We start from the raw sequence: 19622 nt of genomic DNA, 5'->3' as shown, positions 1-19622 counted from the left end.
GTGGATAACTATGAGAATGAAGAATGTTTTGTAGCTGAAGATGCACATGACAACTAGATAACTATGAGAATGAAGAATGTTTTGTAGCTGAAGATGCACATGACTAGTGGATAACCAAAGACTGAAGGTGGAACATTAGCATCGTTATGTTGTCAAAGAAGCCTGCAGGACTGAAAGTGTCTCTCAGCATGTTGTTGAAATGATCCACTAGGAATGAGAACTCCTAAAAAGACATGAGCTATAATTGCATATTCCACAAATCCTCCTCTGCTAAGTTGACACAGAAGAAGATGAATAAATAAGAGTGTGGCCTTGGTGACATTATTTCATTCTCAAACAAAATGCTTCCCTTGTCTCAAAGCTTCATTTTCTTGTGTATCATAAAGATGTTGGTCTACACCATGGCTGTCAAACTCTGGCCCCCATGTAATTTCAAATGAACAATAGAGCTGATTATATACAGCGGCGGTGCCGCGGTAACACCGCATTCACCGCTAATTCTCATACTTGCCAACCCTCCCGGGAGACTCACACATTTCAGTGCCCCTACCTAAGATCGTCACGTCCGCTTTTAATCCGCTTTTAGTCCGCTTTTAATCCAGTCCAACGAGTGCTGGCCCAGTCGCATAAGATGTGCAACTTCTGCACGCACACACAAGTGAATGCAACGCATCCTTGATCAACAGCGATACAGGTTACACTGAGGGTGCCGTATAAATAACTTTAACACTGCTAGAAATATGAGCCACACTGTGAATCCACGCCAAACAAGAATGACAAACACATTTCGGGAGAACATTCGCACCGTAACACAACATAAACACAACAAAACAAATACCCAGAATCCCATGCAGCACTAACTCTTCCGGGCTGCAATATACACCCCCGGCCCCCCCAACCCCGCCCACCTCAACCGACGCACAGAGGGGGTGTATATTGCAATATTAATAATGTTGCGTTTAAAGTTAAAGTTAAAGTTAAAGTACCAATGATTGTCACACACACACTAGGTGTGGCGAAATTATTCTCTGCATTTGACCCATCACCCTTGATCACCCCCTGGGAGGTGAGGGGAGCAGTGGGCAGCAGCGGTGGCCGCGCCCGGGAATCATTTTTGGTGATTTAACCCCCAATGCCAACCCTTGATACTGAGTGCCAAGCAGGGAGGTAATGGGTCCCATTTTTATAGTCTTTGGTATGACTCGGCCGGGGTTTGAACCCACAACCTACCGATCTCAGGGCGGACACTCTAACCACTAGGCCACTGAGTTGGTTATATTATATTATATTATATTATTATACGTAGTGCACTTTAAATAGTTTCGACCATATCTAGGAATTGATACGACGGGAATTTTCAGATTGTTTGCTTGATGCTGCGATAGACTGAACGCATCATGATTTGCCACCTCAGTAGAATGCATATCTACCTCTAACACATTCACAACAGAAAACACATTATGTGAGTTGTGTATTATTCCAAGAGAATTGCTATGCGCACAGGAATTATCCAGCCTGGCGCTGGCTAGTTCTAGCTTAACTGACTCCTCACCCGGACTAGCAGGCTCTGTAATTGCCTGTGACCGGGCTTGCTCTAGTGTAGTTAGTCAAATGTGACTTAAACAGTAGTCTATGTTTTTAGGCAGGATGATGGCGCCTTCCTGGTTAGGGTGAAGGCCATCTCTCATCAGCAAGCCTGGTTTGCCCCAGAAAGAGGGCCAATTATCAATAAACGTTAGTCCCTGTTGTCTACAGAAGCTAGCCAGCCACTTGTTAAGCGAGACTAATCTGCTATATCTCTCATCATTGCCTCTCGCAGGCAGAGGGCCAGAGACAATTACTCGATGCCTGGACGTCTTTCTAGCGAGATCACAACTCCTCCACTTGGGGCAGGGTCTCCTCCGCAACCCGGAGATGGCACTCCACCCTTTTCCGGGCAAGAACCATGGACTCGGACTTGGAGGTGCTGATTCTCATCCCAGTTGCTTCACACTCAGCTGCGAACCGATCCAGTGAGAGCTGAAGATCCTGGCCAGATGAAGCCATCAGGACCACATCATCTGCAAAAAGCAGAGACCTAATCCTGCAGCCACCAAACCGGATCCCTTCAATGCCTTGACTGTGCCTAGAAATTCTGTCCATAAAAGTTCAGAACAGAATGGGTGACAAAGGGCAGCCTTGGCGGAGTCCAACCCTCACTGGAAACGTGTCCGACTTACTGCCGGCAATGCGGACCAAGCTCTGACACTGATCATACAGGGAGCAGACCGCCACAATCAGACAGTCCGATACCCCATACTCTCTGAGCACTCCCCACAGGACTTCCCGAGGGACACGGTTCAATGCCTTCTCCAAGTCCACAAAGCACATGTAGACTGGTTGGGCAAACTCCCATGCACCCTCAAGGACCCTGCCCAGAGTATAGAGCTGGTCCACAGTTCCACGACCAGGACGAAAACCACACTGTTCCTCCTGAATCCGAGGTTCAAAAACACCACTACTGTAAATTCTACTATTGTTTATGATTCCGTGTAACCTCCAGAGGACAAACACCAAAGAGCTAAATATTTACAATTTGACATGAAATACACAAAACGTTGAAGTGTCTACACCAGAGAAAAAGTTCCGTACATGTTTATACTACAACTTGAGAGACAGCGCTCTCTGGTGTGGAAACACATCAATAAATCCACTAACCCTGTAATCTAACCTCCTCTGCACTGAGCCATGGATGGAATTGCACTTTTTCAACAAGCAGTTTTGTCCCGTGCACTTTTTAAGGTCCGAAGCTAATGTAGCGCTATTCAACAGAGGTCAGTCCAACACTAGCTCCAGGCGGAAAACCATTGTTCTGGCTGAAGTTTGTCGCCTTTGCACCGTTCAAAAGTTTGGAGGTTTGTGAGGCTGCCTTCTTGCTAGTATGACGATGATTGACAGCACACAACAGCTGACCAATCAGCAGTCAGATGCGTGATAAGAGTGAGTCTGCCTCCACACGGCAATAGGAAGAAAAGTAAGACAAACAAAAAATCCAAACAGAGTCTAGTGTTCACATCCAAGCTGGTTATGTTGTGGACTAAGTAAGACCTGGTAGTCGTTTGTTCCAGCAGACATTTGTTTTATTCTCTTAATGTTGCCTAAGTTCATACATCTTGTGTGTGTGTGTGTGTGTGTGTGTGTGTGTGTGTGTGTGTGTGTGTGTGTGTGTGTGTGTGTGTGTGTGTGTGTGTCCATTTTTCAAGAATGTTCATGCGTTTTCTTTAGTCTGTGCACGTTGTGTGACAAGTAAAACAAAACAGACCCGAGCGGGTCGCCGCCTCCATCATCCTCTCCACTTGAACCCAAACACAGCTGTCAACTGAGCCGTGGCTAACATCCAGCGTTACGAGTCATTATTGTGATGAAAAGTGAGGCTATTTTTAATGTGTTGTGTTAAATATGTGAGGACAAGTAGATGAAATCATTGCTTACAAGAAGAAAGTTATTACATTGGCCCAGATGACTTTAGTGGCGTATAAAGTTGAGTTAGCTGCAGAGTTTGTGTTACTGTTCTGGATCATGTTGGAAACACAAGACATTTTCTTTAGCACATAACTAGCTTGCTATTTTTAGCTTTGGACTTTGGGAAATTGAAAGGGAAACATGGATGGCTATACCAAAGTGGGAACACAGAAAGTGGTATCTTTACCTTAGTGCCATGGAAGTCCCGTTGAGGGATGGCGAGCACACTCTGTGGGCGGGTCCATAGGAGCAGCTCGCCTGGCGTAATAAACGCTCATCCCCACAGCAAAGAATCACCAGAAAGGCCCTTCGAAAAGCCCGGTTCAGGAAGGCGTAGAGGAAGGGGTTCAGGCCCGAGTTGATGTAGCCGAGCCAAAGCCATGTTGTCCATAGCTGCCAGGGCACGGAGTAGTGGATGAAGGGGTCCACCACGTTGGTGATGAAGAAGGGCGCCCAGCACAGGCAGAAGCAGCCCATTATGATGGCCAGGGTCTTTGCCGCTTTGGTCTCAATGTGCATGCGACTGTTGGCAAGAGGAGTCTGCTCTGTCCTGAGGTGGTAGTGGTCCGAGCAGGTCGATGACCTCATGATGATGGCGGGGGTAACTGGGGCGGAGCCAGCGCGTTGTAGCGTCTCAATCTGCCGCACATGGCTCATGGCGGTGACGTAGATGCGCTGGTAGGCCAGGACCATGAGGGCCAGCGGGACGTAGAAGGCCACCGTGGAGCAGATCAGAGCGTATGGACGGTTGACCACAAACACGCAACTTGTGTCGTTGGAGCCTCCTGGTGAGGAACGCTTCTCCTCGATCTGCAAGAAAGGGGAAAATAACTTATGTTAGTGATCAGACCTACCTACCTACCTACCTACCTAACAAGCATACCAGGAACTGCAGTATGTTAGCCTCAGACCATCGTCTTCAACAGACAACCCAAACAATGTATAAAGATATATATATATATATATATATATATATATATATATCAGTGACATGCAGTCAGGGGAGGCAGGTGAGGCGGGGCCTCACCTGCCATCATGGAAAGAAAAAAAATTTAAAAGGGAAAAAAAAAATTTAAATTGTTATGTATCCAGTGATTATACTATAACGTTATTTTCCATTTAACTTCACAAGTTTTAGATTATTTTTTATTCAAAATCGCTGAATTTTCACATTTGCCGTTCAAATACTTAGAAGAGACTTGCGGTGAGGCAGCAGCCAGTTGTGCCTCACCATGGATTGCGCAATGACTCGGCTAACTGCTGGCCTGCTGTGCAGTGAGACCGTATTTCTATATGAATTATATTATACATTTCCATAGTTTAGTTAGCTGAGGTATATAATGTACAGTGTATTTTGTCAACAACTGTATGTGTGTAACGTATTTCTTGTGCTCAATCAATCAATCAATCATTGTTTATTTATATAGCCCTAAATCACAAGTGTCTCAAAGGGCTGCACAAGCCACAACGACATCCTCGGTACAAAGCCCACATAAGCTGAGCAATCATAAAACTGCTGCGAAGACGCACTGTGTGAGGCTCGCAGTAATCCCGCCTCCTGGTGGTAGAGGGCGCTAGTGATCCCAGAGATCATTTCTGCGACTACTCGGCTGCAGAAGAAGTGACAACAAGCAGCAACAGTTAGCAGCGATCATTTATTTGTTCCTCTTGCCTGGACTTTTAACATGGAGGATTACATATGTAAAATAAAACACTTTTATAAACTGGACTTTCAATGGAAGCAGGAGGTAATAATTAAAGGAAGATCTCCATGGAGACAGAGAGACTTTTAAAACTGAAGAAAGATAAGGAAGACTTCTATAAACAAATTATCGATGCTTTTGTTCAAAAGCAGCAGCGCATGGACTTCATTTATAAGTAAAGGTAAGACCATAATAACGTTTTTTTTTTAATTAAATGTGCTTTTTTGTGTGCTACAGTTTGTATGTGTAAAGTTAAAGTTAAGTTAAAGTAGCAATGATTGTCACACACACACTAGGTGTGGTGAAATTTGTCCTCTGCATTTGACCCATCCCCTTGATCACCCCCTGGGAGGTGAGGGGAGCAGTGGGCAGCAGCGGCGCCGCGCCCGGGAATCATTTTTGGTGATTTAACCCCCAATTCCAAGCCTTGATGCTGAGTGGCAAGCAGGGAAGAATGCTGGTATGAGCTTTTAAACATAACCCGTTAACTGCTGCCAATCAAATGGTGAATAAGATACTCTTTAGGGTTCATATGTTTGTAAATCTGACTGTGATGAAGTCAGTGCCTCACCAGCCATCAACCTCACCGCACGTCACTGATGTATATATATATATATATATAGTGGAGAACAGGCTTGATTGTCACTCATAACTCTGCCCGAGAGGGAGGTCTTTCTCAAATACCTTACTTAAGTATTCATTAAGTACCACCATAATGACAACATTAAATACAGTAGTGTAGTAGACCTAAGTATTCATTAAAAACAAGGCAGAGGTGTGATATGTTGTCACCATGAATCAGTAGCTCCATTGACTTCTTCCTATAATATCATGATGTGTGTCAACATGGACTACATCTCTGACACATCCAGTATGTTCCTATAATATCATGATGTGTGTCAACATGGACTACATCTCTGACACATCCAGTATGTTCCTATAATATCATGATGTGTGTCAACATGGACTACATCTCTGACACATCCAGTATGTTCCTATAATATCATGATGTGTGTCAACATGGACTACATCTCTGACACATCCAGTATGTTGTCTGCAAGCAGCCTGGCTTAGAGGCAGATGTGTATTTCATTAAAGTAGGCTCTGTCCTGCTGGCTGGGATTTCTGCAGCTCATGTTGAGGTAGTTGTGAAATAAACTGGCCACAAAGCAGCAGAAAATGTCTGCTGAAGTCGCTGGCAGCCACTGAGCCTCCGCTGAGGATGAAATAGTTGAGTTTAGTGTGTTGGAGAGTTTGGTTATTAGAATGTTATTAGAAAGACACCATGTGAGGCCTTTATCCAAACAAGCGCTTCCTCTTTAAGGAGGTATACCAACTCTTCAGGACAGTTGGTTGACCTTGGTTTGTAAGACTTGATTCTCTTGTCCTGGGCGCAGCGTTCTAGGACTTACAATATCCTCGATGCCAATGGCGTGCCAGCTTTGCATGATGGGTAAGAAGGAAATGAAGGTGGGGATGAGCCAGCAGCCACCGAGCATCACCGCCACTCTGAGGTGGCTCATCTTGTGTCTGTACACCAGAGGCTGGCAGCAGATGGCGTAGTACCTGGAACACACTTCCAATGTTAGCCTCCCATTGCACACACACACACACACACACACACACACACACACACACACACACACACACACACACACACACACACACACACACACACACACACACACACACACACACACACACACACACACACACACACACCTGTCCAGTGCAATGCAGCAGAGATGCAGAATGGAGGCGGTGGTCAGCAGGACGTCCAGCGAGGTCCGCACCAGACAGAAGAGCTGGCCGTACTTCCACACGCCGGTGGTCAGCTCGATGGCTGCGAAGGGCATCACCACCAGCGCCACCAGCAGGTCGGCAAAGGCCAGCGAGACGATGAAGTAGTTGGTCTTTTTCTTCCTGACATAAGCAAGTGTTTTAATACAAAGACAATTAAAGAAACTAACACAATTTATTGAAAAGTACATCCACTTATTTGCAAAATAATATCATTTCAAACTAATAAAAATAACTATTTATGATCAATGTTTTTATTTCATGACCAATTGCTATGTTTCATGATCATTTCACTCCTCTCTGAGCTTCTACCTTATCGCAGATTGCGTGTCCCAATGATCCTAGGACCTATGTTGTCTGGGGCTCCTAAGCCCCTGGTAGGGTCTCCCAGAACAAACAGGTCCTCGGTGAGGGACCAGACAAAGAGCATCTCAAAGACTTCTATGAATAGACAAGAACGGGAACTCAGTTTGCCCTCTGGAGCCAGGCCTAGAGGTGGGGCTCGATGTCGAGTGCATGATGGCCGGGCCTCAGCCTGAATACACAATGTGGTCCCCTCCCCAATAGGCTCACCAACCACCTGAGAGGCCATAGAAGGTTGGGTGCTTTGTGAGCTGGGTGGCAGTCAAAGGAAAGGCCCTTGGCGGTCTGATCCTCAGCTACTGAAGATAGCTCTTGAGACGTGGAGCGTCACTTCTCTGGGGGGTAAGGAGCCTGATCTGGTGCGCGAAGTGAAGAAATTCTGGCTAGATATAGTCGGTCTCACTTGGATGCACAGCAAGGGCTCTGGAAACAGTTCTCTGGACTCTTTTCCACTCTGGCGTTCCAAGCAGTGAGAGGCGACAGGCAGAGGTGGCAATACATCGGAGTTTAACTCGCTGGATGAAAGGGTAGCTTCCTTCCGCCTCTGGGTGGGGGGACAGGTCCTGACAGTAATGTTGTGCCGTTCGTGAACGATTCGTTCGAACGAACGCATCTTTTGAGTGAACTTACTGAACCGATTCACTTCATGAACTGATTCGTTCCTTTCTCAGTTCAGTTGAGCTCCGCCGCGACCATGCCGGTATGAGTGTAACTGGCGCATTCTGTGACTCACTGAACCCTCGACGTCGGCGAACGACGCAGCCAGCTACTCATCATGGGGGCGGGGGGAGGGACTAAGCGAACGATTCGTTCACCGCGGATTAACGACATGAATCACTCAGTGAAGGACAGAATCAGGACCGGCGAACCTACTGACACAGAGAAGTGACTGTGTCGCGGAGGAGGACGTCACATTGAGGCTCTCGTTCAGTCACTGTGCGCGTCCTTCATTGGGTGCTGAGGGCTTGTGTCGTTGGCCAACTGACACACACCGAGATCTGCCGCTGGGGAAGCTGTTACTGACTGACTCATGATTCACCGACCTGCACACAGAACTGCTGCTGCAGAAGTGATTCAGGTTCACGTACTGAACTGTGTCACTCACTGCCTGGTGGACTGCATGCACAGAGCTGGGTAGGGACTCGTGTTCATCCTATTTGCTGCTTCTCCCGCGAATGTCTGCACTGTACTACGCACGCCCCCCCTCCTATTTTTTTGGGGGGGGGGTCGGTGAACAAATTTTTTGAACGACTCAATTTAAGGAACTGATTCTAGTGATTTAGTACAGTCAATAGAACTGCCGATCCCATCACTACCTGACAGTAGTTCAGAGTACCCGACTTTTTTTGAGTCCCTAAAGGGAACACTGGAGAGTGCTCCCTCAGGGGATTCCGTTGTTCTACTGGATGACTTCATTGCTCACGTTGGCAACAACGGTGAGACCTGGAGAGGCGTGATTGGAAGGAACAGCTGGCCTGATCTGAACCGGACTGATGTTTTGTTATTGGACTTTTGTGCTCGTCTCAAATTGTTCATAACAAACACCATGTTCAAGCATAAGGGTGTACATTGTTGTGACTTGAGTACTATGATGCTAATGCTACATTGTTGTGACTTGAGTACTATGATTCTAATGCTACATTGTTGTGACTTGAGTGCTATGATGCTAATGCTACATTGTTGTGATTTGAGTACTATGATGCTAATGCTACATTGTTGTGACTTGAGTACTATGATGCTAATGCTACATTGTTGTGACTTACACAATGAGTCCAAAAAGCATTTTAGAGAGTTTCAAAAGACCGACCGTAGATTTCGATCCTTGCAGAGCGCCACCATGACCAGCAGGTTTCCAAACACTGTCATGACGATGATGATGGACAGCCCGGCGGTGAGAAGGATGCTCTCCAGTGACTTCAGCAGTTCTTCTTCCCGTTCTGCCTTAATGACTTCATGGTGAAATCTAGAAAGAGTGAAATGAAATGGTTGATTGTGTAGCGCAGTGATGAGTGAAGCACTTACAGTCCAGGTGATGCTGTGGCCATCACTGGTCATCTGCCTCGAGGTCGGCCCAGGTCACCCCATGTTCCTGCCCTGGTGGAACATTTGCAGAAAGTACACCAGGATGCTTTGAAGATGTGAGCTTCAATTCCACAACTTCTAAACAATTCACTTGAAACAAACAGATGTTAAAAATACGGAGATAATGCAAATGTGCTTTGTAAGCAGAAAGGTAGACGAGTATACGTTAATAACTACCTTTTTATGTCCTTACTGTACTTGAAGCCACTTTACACAATCTTTTGTATCAGCAGGGGGTCTCATTGGCTTTGAACACCTATCATGACTTCATATCTTTGAACACCTATCACGACTTCATATCTTTGAACACCTATCATGACTTCATATCTTTGAACACCTATCACTTCATATCTTTGAACACCTATCATGACTTCATATCTTTGAACACCTATCATGACTTCATATCTTTGAACACCTATCATGACTTCATATCTTTGAACACCTATCACGACTTCATATCTTTGAACACCTATCATGACTTCATATCTTTGAACACCTATCATGACTTCATATCTTTGAACACCTATCATGACTTCATATCTTTGAACACCTATCATGACTTCATATCTTTGAACACCTATCATGACTTCATATCTTTGAACACCTATCATGACTTCATATCTTTGAACACCTATCATGACTTCATATCTTTGAACACCTATCATGACTTCATATCTTTGAACACCTATCATGACTTCATATCTTTGAACACCTATCACGACTTCATATCTTTGAACACCTATCACGACTTCATATCTTTGAACACCTATCACGACTTCATATCTTTGAACAACTATCACGACTTCATATCTTTGAACACCTATCACGACTTCATATCTTTGAACACCTATCACGACTTCATATCTTTGAACACCAATCACGACTTCATATCTTTGAACACCTATCACGACTTCATATCTTTGAACACCTATCATGACTTCATATCTTTGAACACCTATCATGACTTCATATCTTTGAACACCTATCACGACTTCATATCTTTGAACACCTATCATGACTTCATATCTTTGAACAACTATCACGACTTCATATCTTTGAACACCTATCATGACTTCATATCTTTGAACACCTATCATGACTTCATATCTTTGAACAACTATCACGACTTCATATCTTTGAACACCTATCATGACTTCATATCTTTGAACACCTATCATGACTTCATATCTTTGAACAACTATCACGACTTCATATCTTTGAACACCTATCATGACTTCATATCTTTGAACACCTATCATGACTTCATATCTTGTCTTTGTATGACCACTGGGAGGTGTTGTCACACTCAAAGGTCAACAAAGTGCTCTCAAAGTGATACTGTCAATACTTACTCATATGGTTATATTACTCGTATATTACTCATATGGTTATATACTCGTATATTACTGGTATGGTTGTATTACTGGTATGGTTATATTACTGGTATGGTTACATTATTGGTATGGTTATATTACTGGTATGGTTACATTACTGGTATGAAATGTGGACTCGTCAGACCACAGAACACTTTTCCACTTTGTATCAGTCCATCTTAGATGAGCTCAGGCCCAGCGAAGCGTTTCTGGGTGTTGTTGATAAACGGTTTTCGCCTTGCATAGGAGAGTTTTAACTTGCACTTACAGATGTAGCGACCAACTGTAGTTACTGACAGTGGGTTTCTGAAGTGTTCCTGAGCCCATGTGGTGATATCCTTTACACACTGATGTGGCTTGTTGATGCAGTACAGCCTGAGGGATGGAAGGTCACGGGCTTAGCTGCTTACGTGCAGTGATTTCTCCAGATTCTCTGAACCCTTTGATGATATTACGGAGCGTAGATGGTGAAATCCCTAAATTCCTTGCAATAGCTGCTTGAGAAAGGTTTTTCTTAAACTGTTCAACAATTTGACAGGACTGAAATGGACACATCATCTTCTCACAGCTTTGAGATGTGACCCGAGTGTGTGTGTGTGTGTGTGTGTGTGTGTGTGTGTGTGTGTGTGTGTGTGTGTGTGTGTGTGTGTGTGTGTGTGTGTGTGTGTGCGTGTGTGTGTGTGTGTGTGTGTGTGTGTGTGTGTGTGTGTGTGTGTGTGCGTGTGTGTGTGTGTGTGTGTGTGTGTGTGTGTGCACGCACCAACACTTTTGCAATGTGGAGGATATTCAGATCTAGTTGCTAAGGAAACTGTGCTCAGCATGTTATCACTCTGTAATATTTGAGCATGGTATCACTCTGTAATATTTGAGCATGGCATCACTGTAATATTTGAGCATGGTATCACTCTGTAATATTTGAGCATGGTATCACTCTAATATTTGAGCATGGTATCATTCTGTAATATTTGAGCATGGTATCACTCTGTAATATTTGAGCATGGTATCACTCTGTAATATTTGAGCATGTTATCACTCTGTAATATTTGAGCATGGTATCACTCTGTAATATTTGAGCATGGTATCACTCTGTAATATTTGAGCATGTTATCACTCTGTAATATTTGAGCATGGTATCACTCTGTAATATTTGAGCATGGTATCACTCTAATATTTGAGCATGTTATCACTCTGTAATATTTGAGCATGGTATCACTCTAATATTTGAGCATTGTATCACTCTGTAATATTTGAGCATGGTATCACTCTGTAATATTTGAGCATGGTATCACTCTAATATTTGAGCATGGTATCACTCTGTAATATTTGAGCATGGTATCACTCTGTAATATTGGAGCATGGTATCACTCTGTAATATTTGAGCATGGTATCACTCTGTAATATTTGAGCATGTTATCACTCTGTAATATTTGAGCATGGTATCACTCTAATATTTGAGCATTGTATCACTCTGTAATATTTGAGCATGGTATCACTCTGTAATATTTGAGCATGGTATCACTCTGTAATATTTGAGCATGGTATCACTCTGTAATATTTGAGCATGATATCACTCTGTAATATTTGAGCATGGTATCACTCTGTAATATTTGAGCATGGTATCACTCTGTAATATTTGAGCATGGTATCACTCTGTAATATTTGAGCATGGTATCACTCTGTAATATTTGAGCATGGTATCACTCTGTAATCTGCAATATTTGGACAGGAGGAAGCTGAATCTCCCAGATAAAACAAATGAAAAGTTGATACTGTAAGTTAAAAGTGGAGCTGTGCTTTAATGTACACTCACACATTTATGTACACATTAAAAACAAATATTTGTCTAAATGTTGAATATAGTGAGTGTGACCATCGTCAGATAGTGAGGCAAGCAGTGAGGGTCAAAGTCAAAGTATGCATTTGGACAGCCACAAATAGATTTGGAGCTATCTTGTATGATCTAGAATAAACTTACAGACTTTGTGATGTATGATTAATTATCTAGAATAAACTTCCAGGCAGCAGAACATTCCATGATGTAAACATCTGCACACAGGAAGTGATCACAAAGTAGAATAAGTATTGTTGGCACTTTTTGGATGTTTATTCATCAAATGTTATTGGACTCCCATTGACCATTGACTCCGCTGGAAGCAGACTTTTGTTTACGTAGACTTTATATTTACAATGCAAAAAAAACATTCATTGTCATGTCTTTCCTAAATATGTCTCCATGTCTCCAGTGTGTGCAGGTAAGACCATGTCTCCAGTGTGTGCAGGTAAGACCATGTCTCCATGTCTCCAGTGTGTGCAGGTAAGACCATGTCTCCATGTCTCCAGTGTGTGCAGGTAAGACCATGTCTCCATGTCTCCAGTGTGTGCAGGTAAGACCATGTCTCCATGTCTCCAGTGTGTGCAGGTAAGACCATGTCTCCATGTCTCCAGTGTGTGCAGGTAAGACCATGTCTCCGTGTCTCCAGTGTGTGCAGGTAAGACCATGTCTCCATGTCTCCAGTGTGTGCAGGTAAGACCATGTCTCCATGTCTCCAGTGTGTGCAGGTAAGACCATGTCTCCATGTCTCCAGTGTGTGCAGGTAAGACCATGTCTCCATGTCTCCAGTGTGTGCAGGTAAGACCATGTCTCCATGTCTCCAGTGTGTGCAGGTAAGACCATGTCTCCATGTCTCCAGTGTGTGCAAGTAAGACCATGTCTCCATGTCTCCAGTGTGTGCAGGTAAGACCATGTCTCCATGTCTCCAGTGTGTGCAGGTAAAACCATGTCTCCATGTCTCCAGTGTGTGCAGGTAAGACCATGTCTCCATGTCTCCAGTGTGTGCAGGTAAGACCATGTCTCCATGTCTCCAGTGTGTGCAGGTAAGACCATGTCTCCATGTCTCCAGTGTGTGCAGGTAAGACCATGTCTCCATGTCTCCAGTGTGTGCAGGTAAGACCATGTCTCCATGTCTCCAGTGTGTGCAGGTAAGACCATGTCTCCATGTCTCCAGTGTGTGCAGGTAAGACCATGTCTCCATGTCTCCAGTGTGTGCAGGTAAGGTCATGACTGGCAACAACCAGTTCTCTGGTAAACAACAACTTGAAGATGTTCTGCATGAGCCCTGATATATTTGATCAAGGTCATGTTAAGACTTTGCCTCAAGGGTGAAGCGAGTTATTCAAGCAAGAACTACTTTGACAACTTTGATAAGATCAACTCAACACAAAGCAAACTCTGCACTGGAAAACTGAGCCAAAGAAAGAAAAGGACAAGACACCTCTTCTTTCTTTACTATGTTGATGATCAATGAGCATACAACACCATGTTTACTATGTTGATGATCAATGAGCATACAACACCATGTTTACTATGTTGATGATCAATGAGCATACAACACCATGTTTACTATGTTGATGATCAATGAGCATACAACACCATGTTTACTATGTTGATGATCAATGAGCATACAACACCATGTTTACTATGTTGATGATCTATGAGCATACACCACCATGCAACAGCAAGCCACATCTCTACACACACACGCTGCTAATTACACTTCAGTCTAAAGATGTTTATACATATTTAGCTAAGATCATTTCCATCCATCCATCCATTTTCTACCGCTTATTCCCTTCGGGGTCGCGGGGGGCGCTGGAGCCTATCTCAGCTACAATCGGGCGGAAGGCAGGGTACACCCTGGACAAGTCGCCACCTCATCAAATCACATGATCAAATCATTCATCATTGGTGTTTGCATTTAGTGGACTACATGTACCAAGTTATATGGCAATGTGAAAGGTTTGAAACTGTAGCCTGTAGGCACACCTTGGTCAAATGTCTCCTCTCCAGTGTTGGGCGTACATTAGGCTGCTAAACATGCTCTACTTATTTTCACTAGATTACAGAATTTTGACGGTGATTGCAGTACCGTGTCTGGCCACATTTTTACATATGACTCCTTTAATAAAACAAAAATACAATCTCATTCATCTCATAAAGGATGGATAAAGACATCAATGACTCTCCTGTTTTGTTTGATCAGCCGTTTTACTGCCTTCAAATATCTTTACAACCACAGTTGCCTTTTTGAAGCCTGCAGCATCGGGTGTGGCCCTACAGTAAATGTTGTTTGCAAAGCTGACGACATCATGTCAGCCATCGGACGCACAGAAGACTTCCTCTTCATTACTTTTATTAGACAAGAACAAAAAACAGGTCGAATAATGAAGTTGATTTGTCAGAAAAACAGAAGCATTAGGAGAAAGAACCACATTGGGGACTCTCTTGGTGCAGAACAGGGCATAGAAACGTATGTTGCAAGTTATCAAATCCAACCAAAGTAATATTACAAAAGTGAAATTGGGCTGAAAGCTAAATATTGTTAAGGACCACAAAAGGGGTCAAATTGTCCTGTTCTCTTGGAAGCTGCTAGAATGTTAGGCCTGATGATTAGCTGTTCTCTTGGTCCCTATCCAGAGAAGCTGCTAGAATGTTAGGCCTGATGATTAGCTGTTCTCTTGGTCCCTATCCAGAGAAGCTGCTAGAATGTTAGGCCTGATGATTAGCTGTTCTCTTGGTCCCTATCCAGAGAAGCTGCTAGAATGTTAGGCCTGATGATTAGCTGTTCTCTTGGTCCCTATCCAGAGAAGCTGCTAGAATGTTAGGCCTGATGATTAGCTGTTCTCTTGGTCCCTATCCAGAGAAGCTACTAGAATGTTAGGGCAGCAGTAGAGCAACAGAAGTTGAGCTCAGGTTTAAGTCAATCACAACAAAGACCTCACACAGCCGCCAAGCTCTAGCTACCAATAGTAAAGAATCTATTTTTTTAATTCTGAATGCAAATGGTGATCCGGATCATCTTCAAGCTCTACTCCTTAATTATCCCATTTCTGACATTTCCTTTAAGTTGACTCAAAATGCTGCCATAACTTTTATTCCCAACTAAGATAGAAAGAAACACATGTCAGTCATTACGTAACCGGATGGCAAGAGTACTAAATCCAAGGTCAAGGTCTTCCAAACAGGCTGCAAGAGGGTTCACTCTTTGCATTGATCTCAGCACCTGGGCAAGTTTGTTGAAATAAAGAGAGTGAACCCTCATGTCAATCAAAACTCATTACAACTGCTCATTTGTTATTTCCACAGTTCATTTCAAAGTGGGACTTTTTGTCATCACTACACACACTGTCAAATATTCAAGACTGTATTTCTTCATCATTGTAATGAATATGCTGCATCATTCAAAACCAAATCCACTATCTTATAACAATGTCAATATAGCTCTAATGGAGATGTATTTTTCATCACTCGCTTACAAATGACTGAAATCAGAAAACATTTGCACCATATTCTAATTTATTGAGATGCAAATGACACCTTAATGAACTCAAATTGTGGAGAAAATAGTAACTTTTCCTCTCAAATGTGTGCATTGCTGAACATGTAGAGCCAATATCACACCTGTAGGAAGGTCCTCCTAAACAATATGGTGGATTCTACATCACATTAACATCCAATTCCTTCCTACTCTAACACAATCTTCCCTGGGGAACTTCTCCAAATAGCCCACATGAGTTTGCTCACCTGCGACAGGCTCCTCGCCTCCGTTCCTCCTGTTCAGGTGTGCTGAGATGCTCTCATACTCCAGCTGGACTCTCCAATAGAAGGCTGCTTCCTGCCGGGAGATAGAGAGCAGAGAGAGAGAGAGAGAGTGAAAATAGAGCGAGAGGCAGTGTGGGGACCAATGCTGCCATCTAGTGGCCACATGGAGCAATGACCTCTCACAATGCTGCCATCTAGTGGTCACATGGAGCAATGACCTCCCACAATGCTGCCATCTAGTGGTCACATGGAGCAATGACCTCCCACAATGCTGCCATCTAGTGGTCACATGGAGCAATGACCTCCCACAATGCTGCCATCTAGTGGTCACATGGAGCAATGACCTCCCACAATGCTGCCATCTAGTGGTCACATGGAGCAATGACGTCCAACAATGCTGCCATCTAGTGGTCACATGGAGCAATGACCTCCCAAAATGCTGCCATCTAGTGGTCACATGGAGCAATGACGTCCAACAATGCTGCCATCTAGTGGTCACATGGAGCAATGACCTCCCACAATGCTGCCATCTAGTGGTCACATGGAGCAATGACCTCCCACAATGCTGCCATCTAGTGGTCACATGGAGCAATGACCTCTCACAATGCTGCCATCTAGTGGTCACATGGAGCAATGACCTCTCACAATGCTGCCATCTAGTGGTCACATGGAGCAATGACGTCCAACAATGCTGCCATCTAGTGGTCACATGGAGCAATGACCTCTCACAATGCTGCCATCTAGTGGTCACATGGAGCAATGACCTCCCACAATGCTGCCATCTAGTGGTCACATGGAGCAATGACCTCCCACAATGCACACATTGCTTGGAGGAGTATGGTTTTAAATAACTTTTATCAACGTTTCTTTCATTAATACAACTCACAAAACGTTGGGGATGTTCAGCTTTCGGGTGAAATTTCAGGATTTATATCAAATGTACTAAAACCTAGTGAATAGTTTGGGGACAGTTGTAATGTCTTGCTCACATTCACATACATCATGGTTTCAAAACAAAACAATTCAGCATGTCAACATGCATTCTCTTAAAGCAGGCAAATAAATCAATGAATAACATGTTTTAAAGTGGCCTTTTAAAGGGTCATTTAACAGCAGGTATACCCCCTGCACTTTGACACATACAATATCAATATTTACATTATGTGCAGCAACCAATGTACACTTAGCTTCAAAATATATCTCTGAAAAATATATATATATATATATGGGTGTGTTGTAGTAGACATATAAGACAGGTTACATACAGAGTTGTAGTAGACATAAGACAGGTTACATACAGGGTTGTAGTAGACATATAAGACAGGTTACATACAGGGTTGTAGTAGACATATAAGACAGGTTACATACAGGGTTGTAGTAGACATATAAGACAGGTTACATACAGGGTTGTAGTAGACATATAAGACAGGTTACATACAGGGTTGTAGTAGACATATAAGACAGGTTACATACAGGGTTGTAGTAGACATAAGACAGGTTACATACAGGGTTGTAGTAGACATATAAGACAGGTTACATACAGGGTTGTAGTAGACATATAAGACAGGTTACATACAGGGTTGTAGTAGACATATAAGACAGGTTACATACAGGGTTGTAGTAGACATAAGACAGGTTACATACAGGGTTGTAGTAGACATATAAGACAGGTTACATACAGGGTTGTAGTAGACATAAGACAGGTTACATACAGGGTTGTAGTAGACATATAAGACAGGTTACATACAGGGTTGTAGTAGACATATAAGACAGGTTACATACAGGGTTGTAGTAGACATATAAGACAGGTTACATACAGGGTTGTAGTAGACATATAAGACAGGTTACATACAGGGTTGTAGTAGACATATAAGACAGGTTACATACAGGGTTGTAGTAGACATATAAGACAGGTTACATACAGGGTTGTAGTAGACATATAAGACAGGTTACATACAGGGTTGTGGTAGACATATAAGACACATTACATACAGGGTTGTAGTAGACATATAAGACAGGTTACATACAGGTTGTAGTAGACATATAAGACAGGTTACATACAGGTTGTAGTAGACATATAAGACAGGTTACCTACAGGGTTGTAGTAGAATATAAGACAGGTTACATACAGGGTTGCAATAGACATATAAGACAGGTTACATTGCCTTAATGCAGAGACTTACCTGGGCTGAAGCCCATGAGGCCCCCACCCCATCAGAGGGAATGCAAGGATTGGTGTTCATAGCTGTCAATCACAGAGAGATTGTCAACTCCTCTGTTTTCTTCACACTGCTGTGGGCGGGGCACAAAGCCATGTCACCGGTGTGGGATGCGTGCAGACTACCGAGCAGGGAATCTTCCAGATCATCAGTACAGTTCTTGAAGTGGACTGGGTTCTGTTACACGTCACTAAGGAGATGTTTTCATAAATATAATTATTTTTTTTTAATTGATATTTTTGCATTGTTGTTGTGTTGAGTAAAATGATATAGTTTCTTCACAATAAGGCAGCCCTGGTTGTACAAGACATACTTGTTATTCTCAAACTATCACCAAACTACATCAAGTCCTTCAAAACATGAGGCCCTTCCCATACATTTGGGACATTTGTTTTAAATACAGAAAAAGCTTATTTTATCATCATAGTACATCTTTAGGCACTATTAGCTTGCATGCATGAGAAGTATGAATGAAACATTATTCATCTTTTTAGTTGTTGTATATTCCAAGAGTTTCACTTTGTGCTTTACATCCAATTGTGTGTTTATTTACCATGACAACACATGAATCTATCTCGTTGACAAAGCTCAGTTTTCCATTTTGGTTCTTTTTGGATTTACATCTCAAAAGTGTCAAAGGCAGCATGTGTGATGGTATGGGGGTGTATTAGTGGCCAAGACATGGGTAACTCACACATCTGTGAAGGCACCATTAATGCTGAAAGGTACATACAGCTTTTGGAGCAACATATGTTGCCATCGTTATCATGGACGCCCCTGCTTATTTCAGCAAGACAATGCTAAGCCATGTGTTACAACAGCGTGGCTTGATAGTAAAAGACTGCGGGTACTAGACTGGCCTGCCTGTAGTCCAGACATTAAAAATGTGTGAAGGCTAAAATATGAGAAGGGAGACTGTTGAACAACTTAAGCTGTACATCAACAAGAATGGGAAAGAATTCCACTTCTAAAATGTCTCTCC

At 43.2% G+C, this 19622-nt stretch overlaps 1 protein-coding gene across 1 annotated transcript in view; it reads right to left on the bottom strand.

Moving 5' to 3' along the window:
- LOC133619707 (5-hydroxytryptamine receptor 4) overlaps positions 1 to 18690 on the bottom strand; it is a 36528-nt gene extending 17838 nt beyond the window's left edge. The window contains exons 1-7 of the mRNA XM_061980934.2: positions 18605 to 18690; positions 16404 to 16494; positions 9390 to 9461; positions 9175 to 9330; positions 6927 to 7127; positions 6617 to 6770; positions 3689 to 4311 (exon numbers count right to left, since the gene is read on the bottom strand). Of these exons, the coding sequence (XP_061836918.2) occupies positions 3689 to 4311; positions 6617 to 6770; positions 6927 to 7127; positions 9175 to 9330; positions 9390 to 9412 (1157 nt within the window). The 5' untranslated portion in view covers positions 9413 to 9461; positions 16404 to 16494; positions 18605 to 18690. The remainder of the gene's footprint in view (positions 1 to 3688; positions 4312 to 6616; positions 6771 to 6926; positions 7128 to 9174; positions 9331 to 9389; positions 9462 to 16403; positions 16495 to 18604) is intronic.
- Positions 18691 to 19622: the final 932 nt, after the last annotated feature.

Source organism: Nerophis lumbriciformis, linkage group LG20 (assembly GCF_033978685.3).
Source record: "Nerophis lumbriciformis linkage group LG20, RoL_Nlum_v2.1, whole genome shotgun sequence".
Classification (NCBI taxonomy): Eukaryota; Metazoa; Chordata; class Actinopteri; order Syngnathiformes; family Syngnathidae; genus Nerophis; species Nerophis lumbriciformis.
This window is presented reverse-complemented; position numbering and strand designations above follow the sequence as displayed.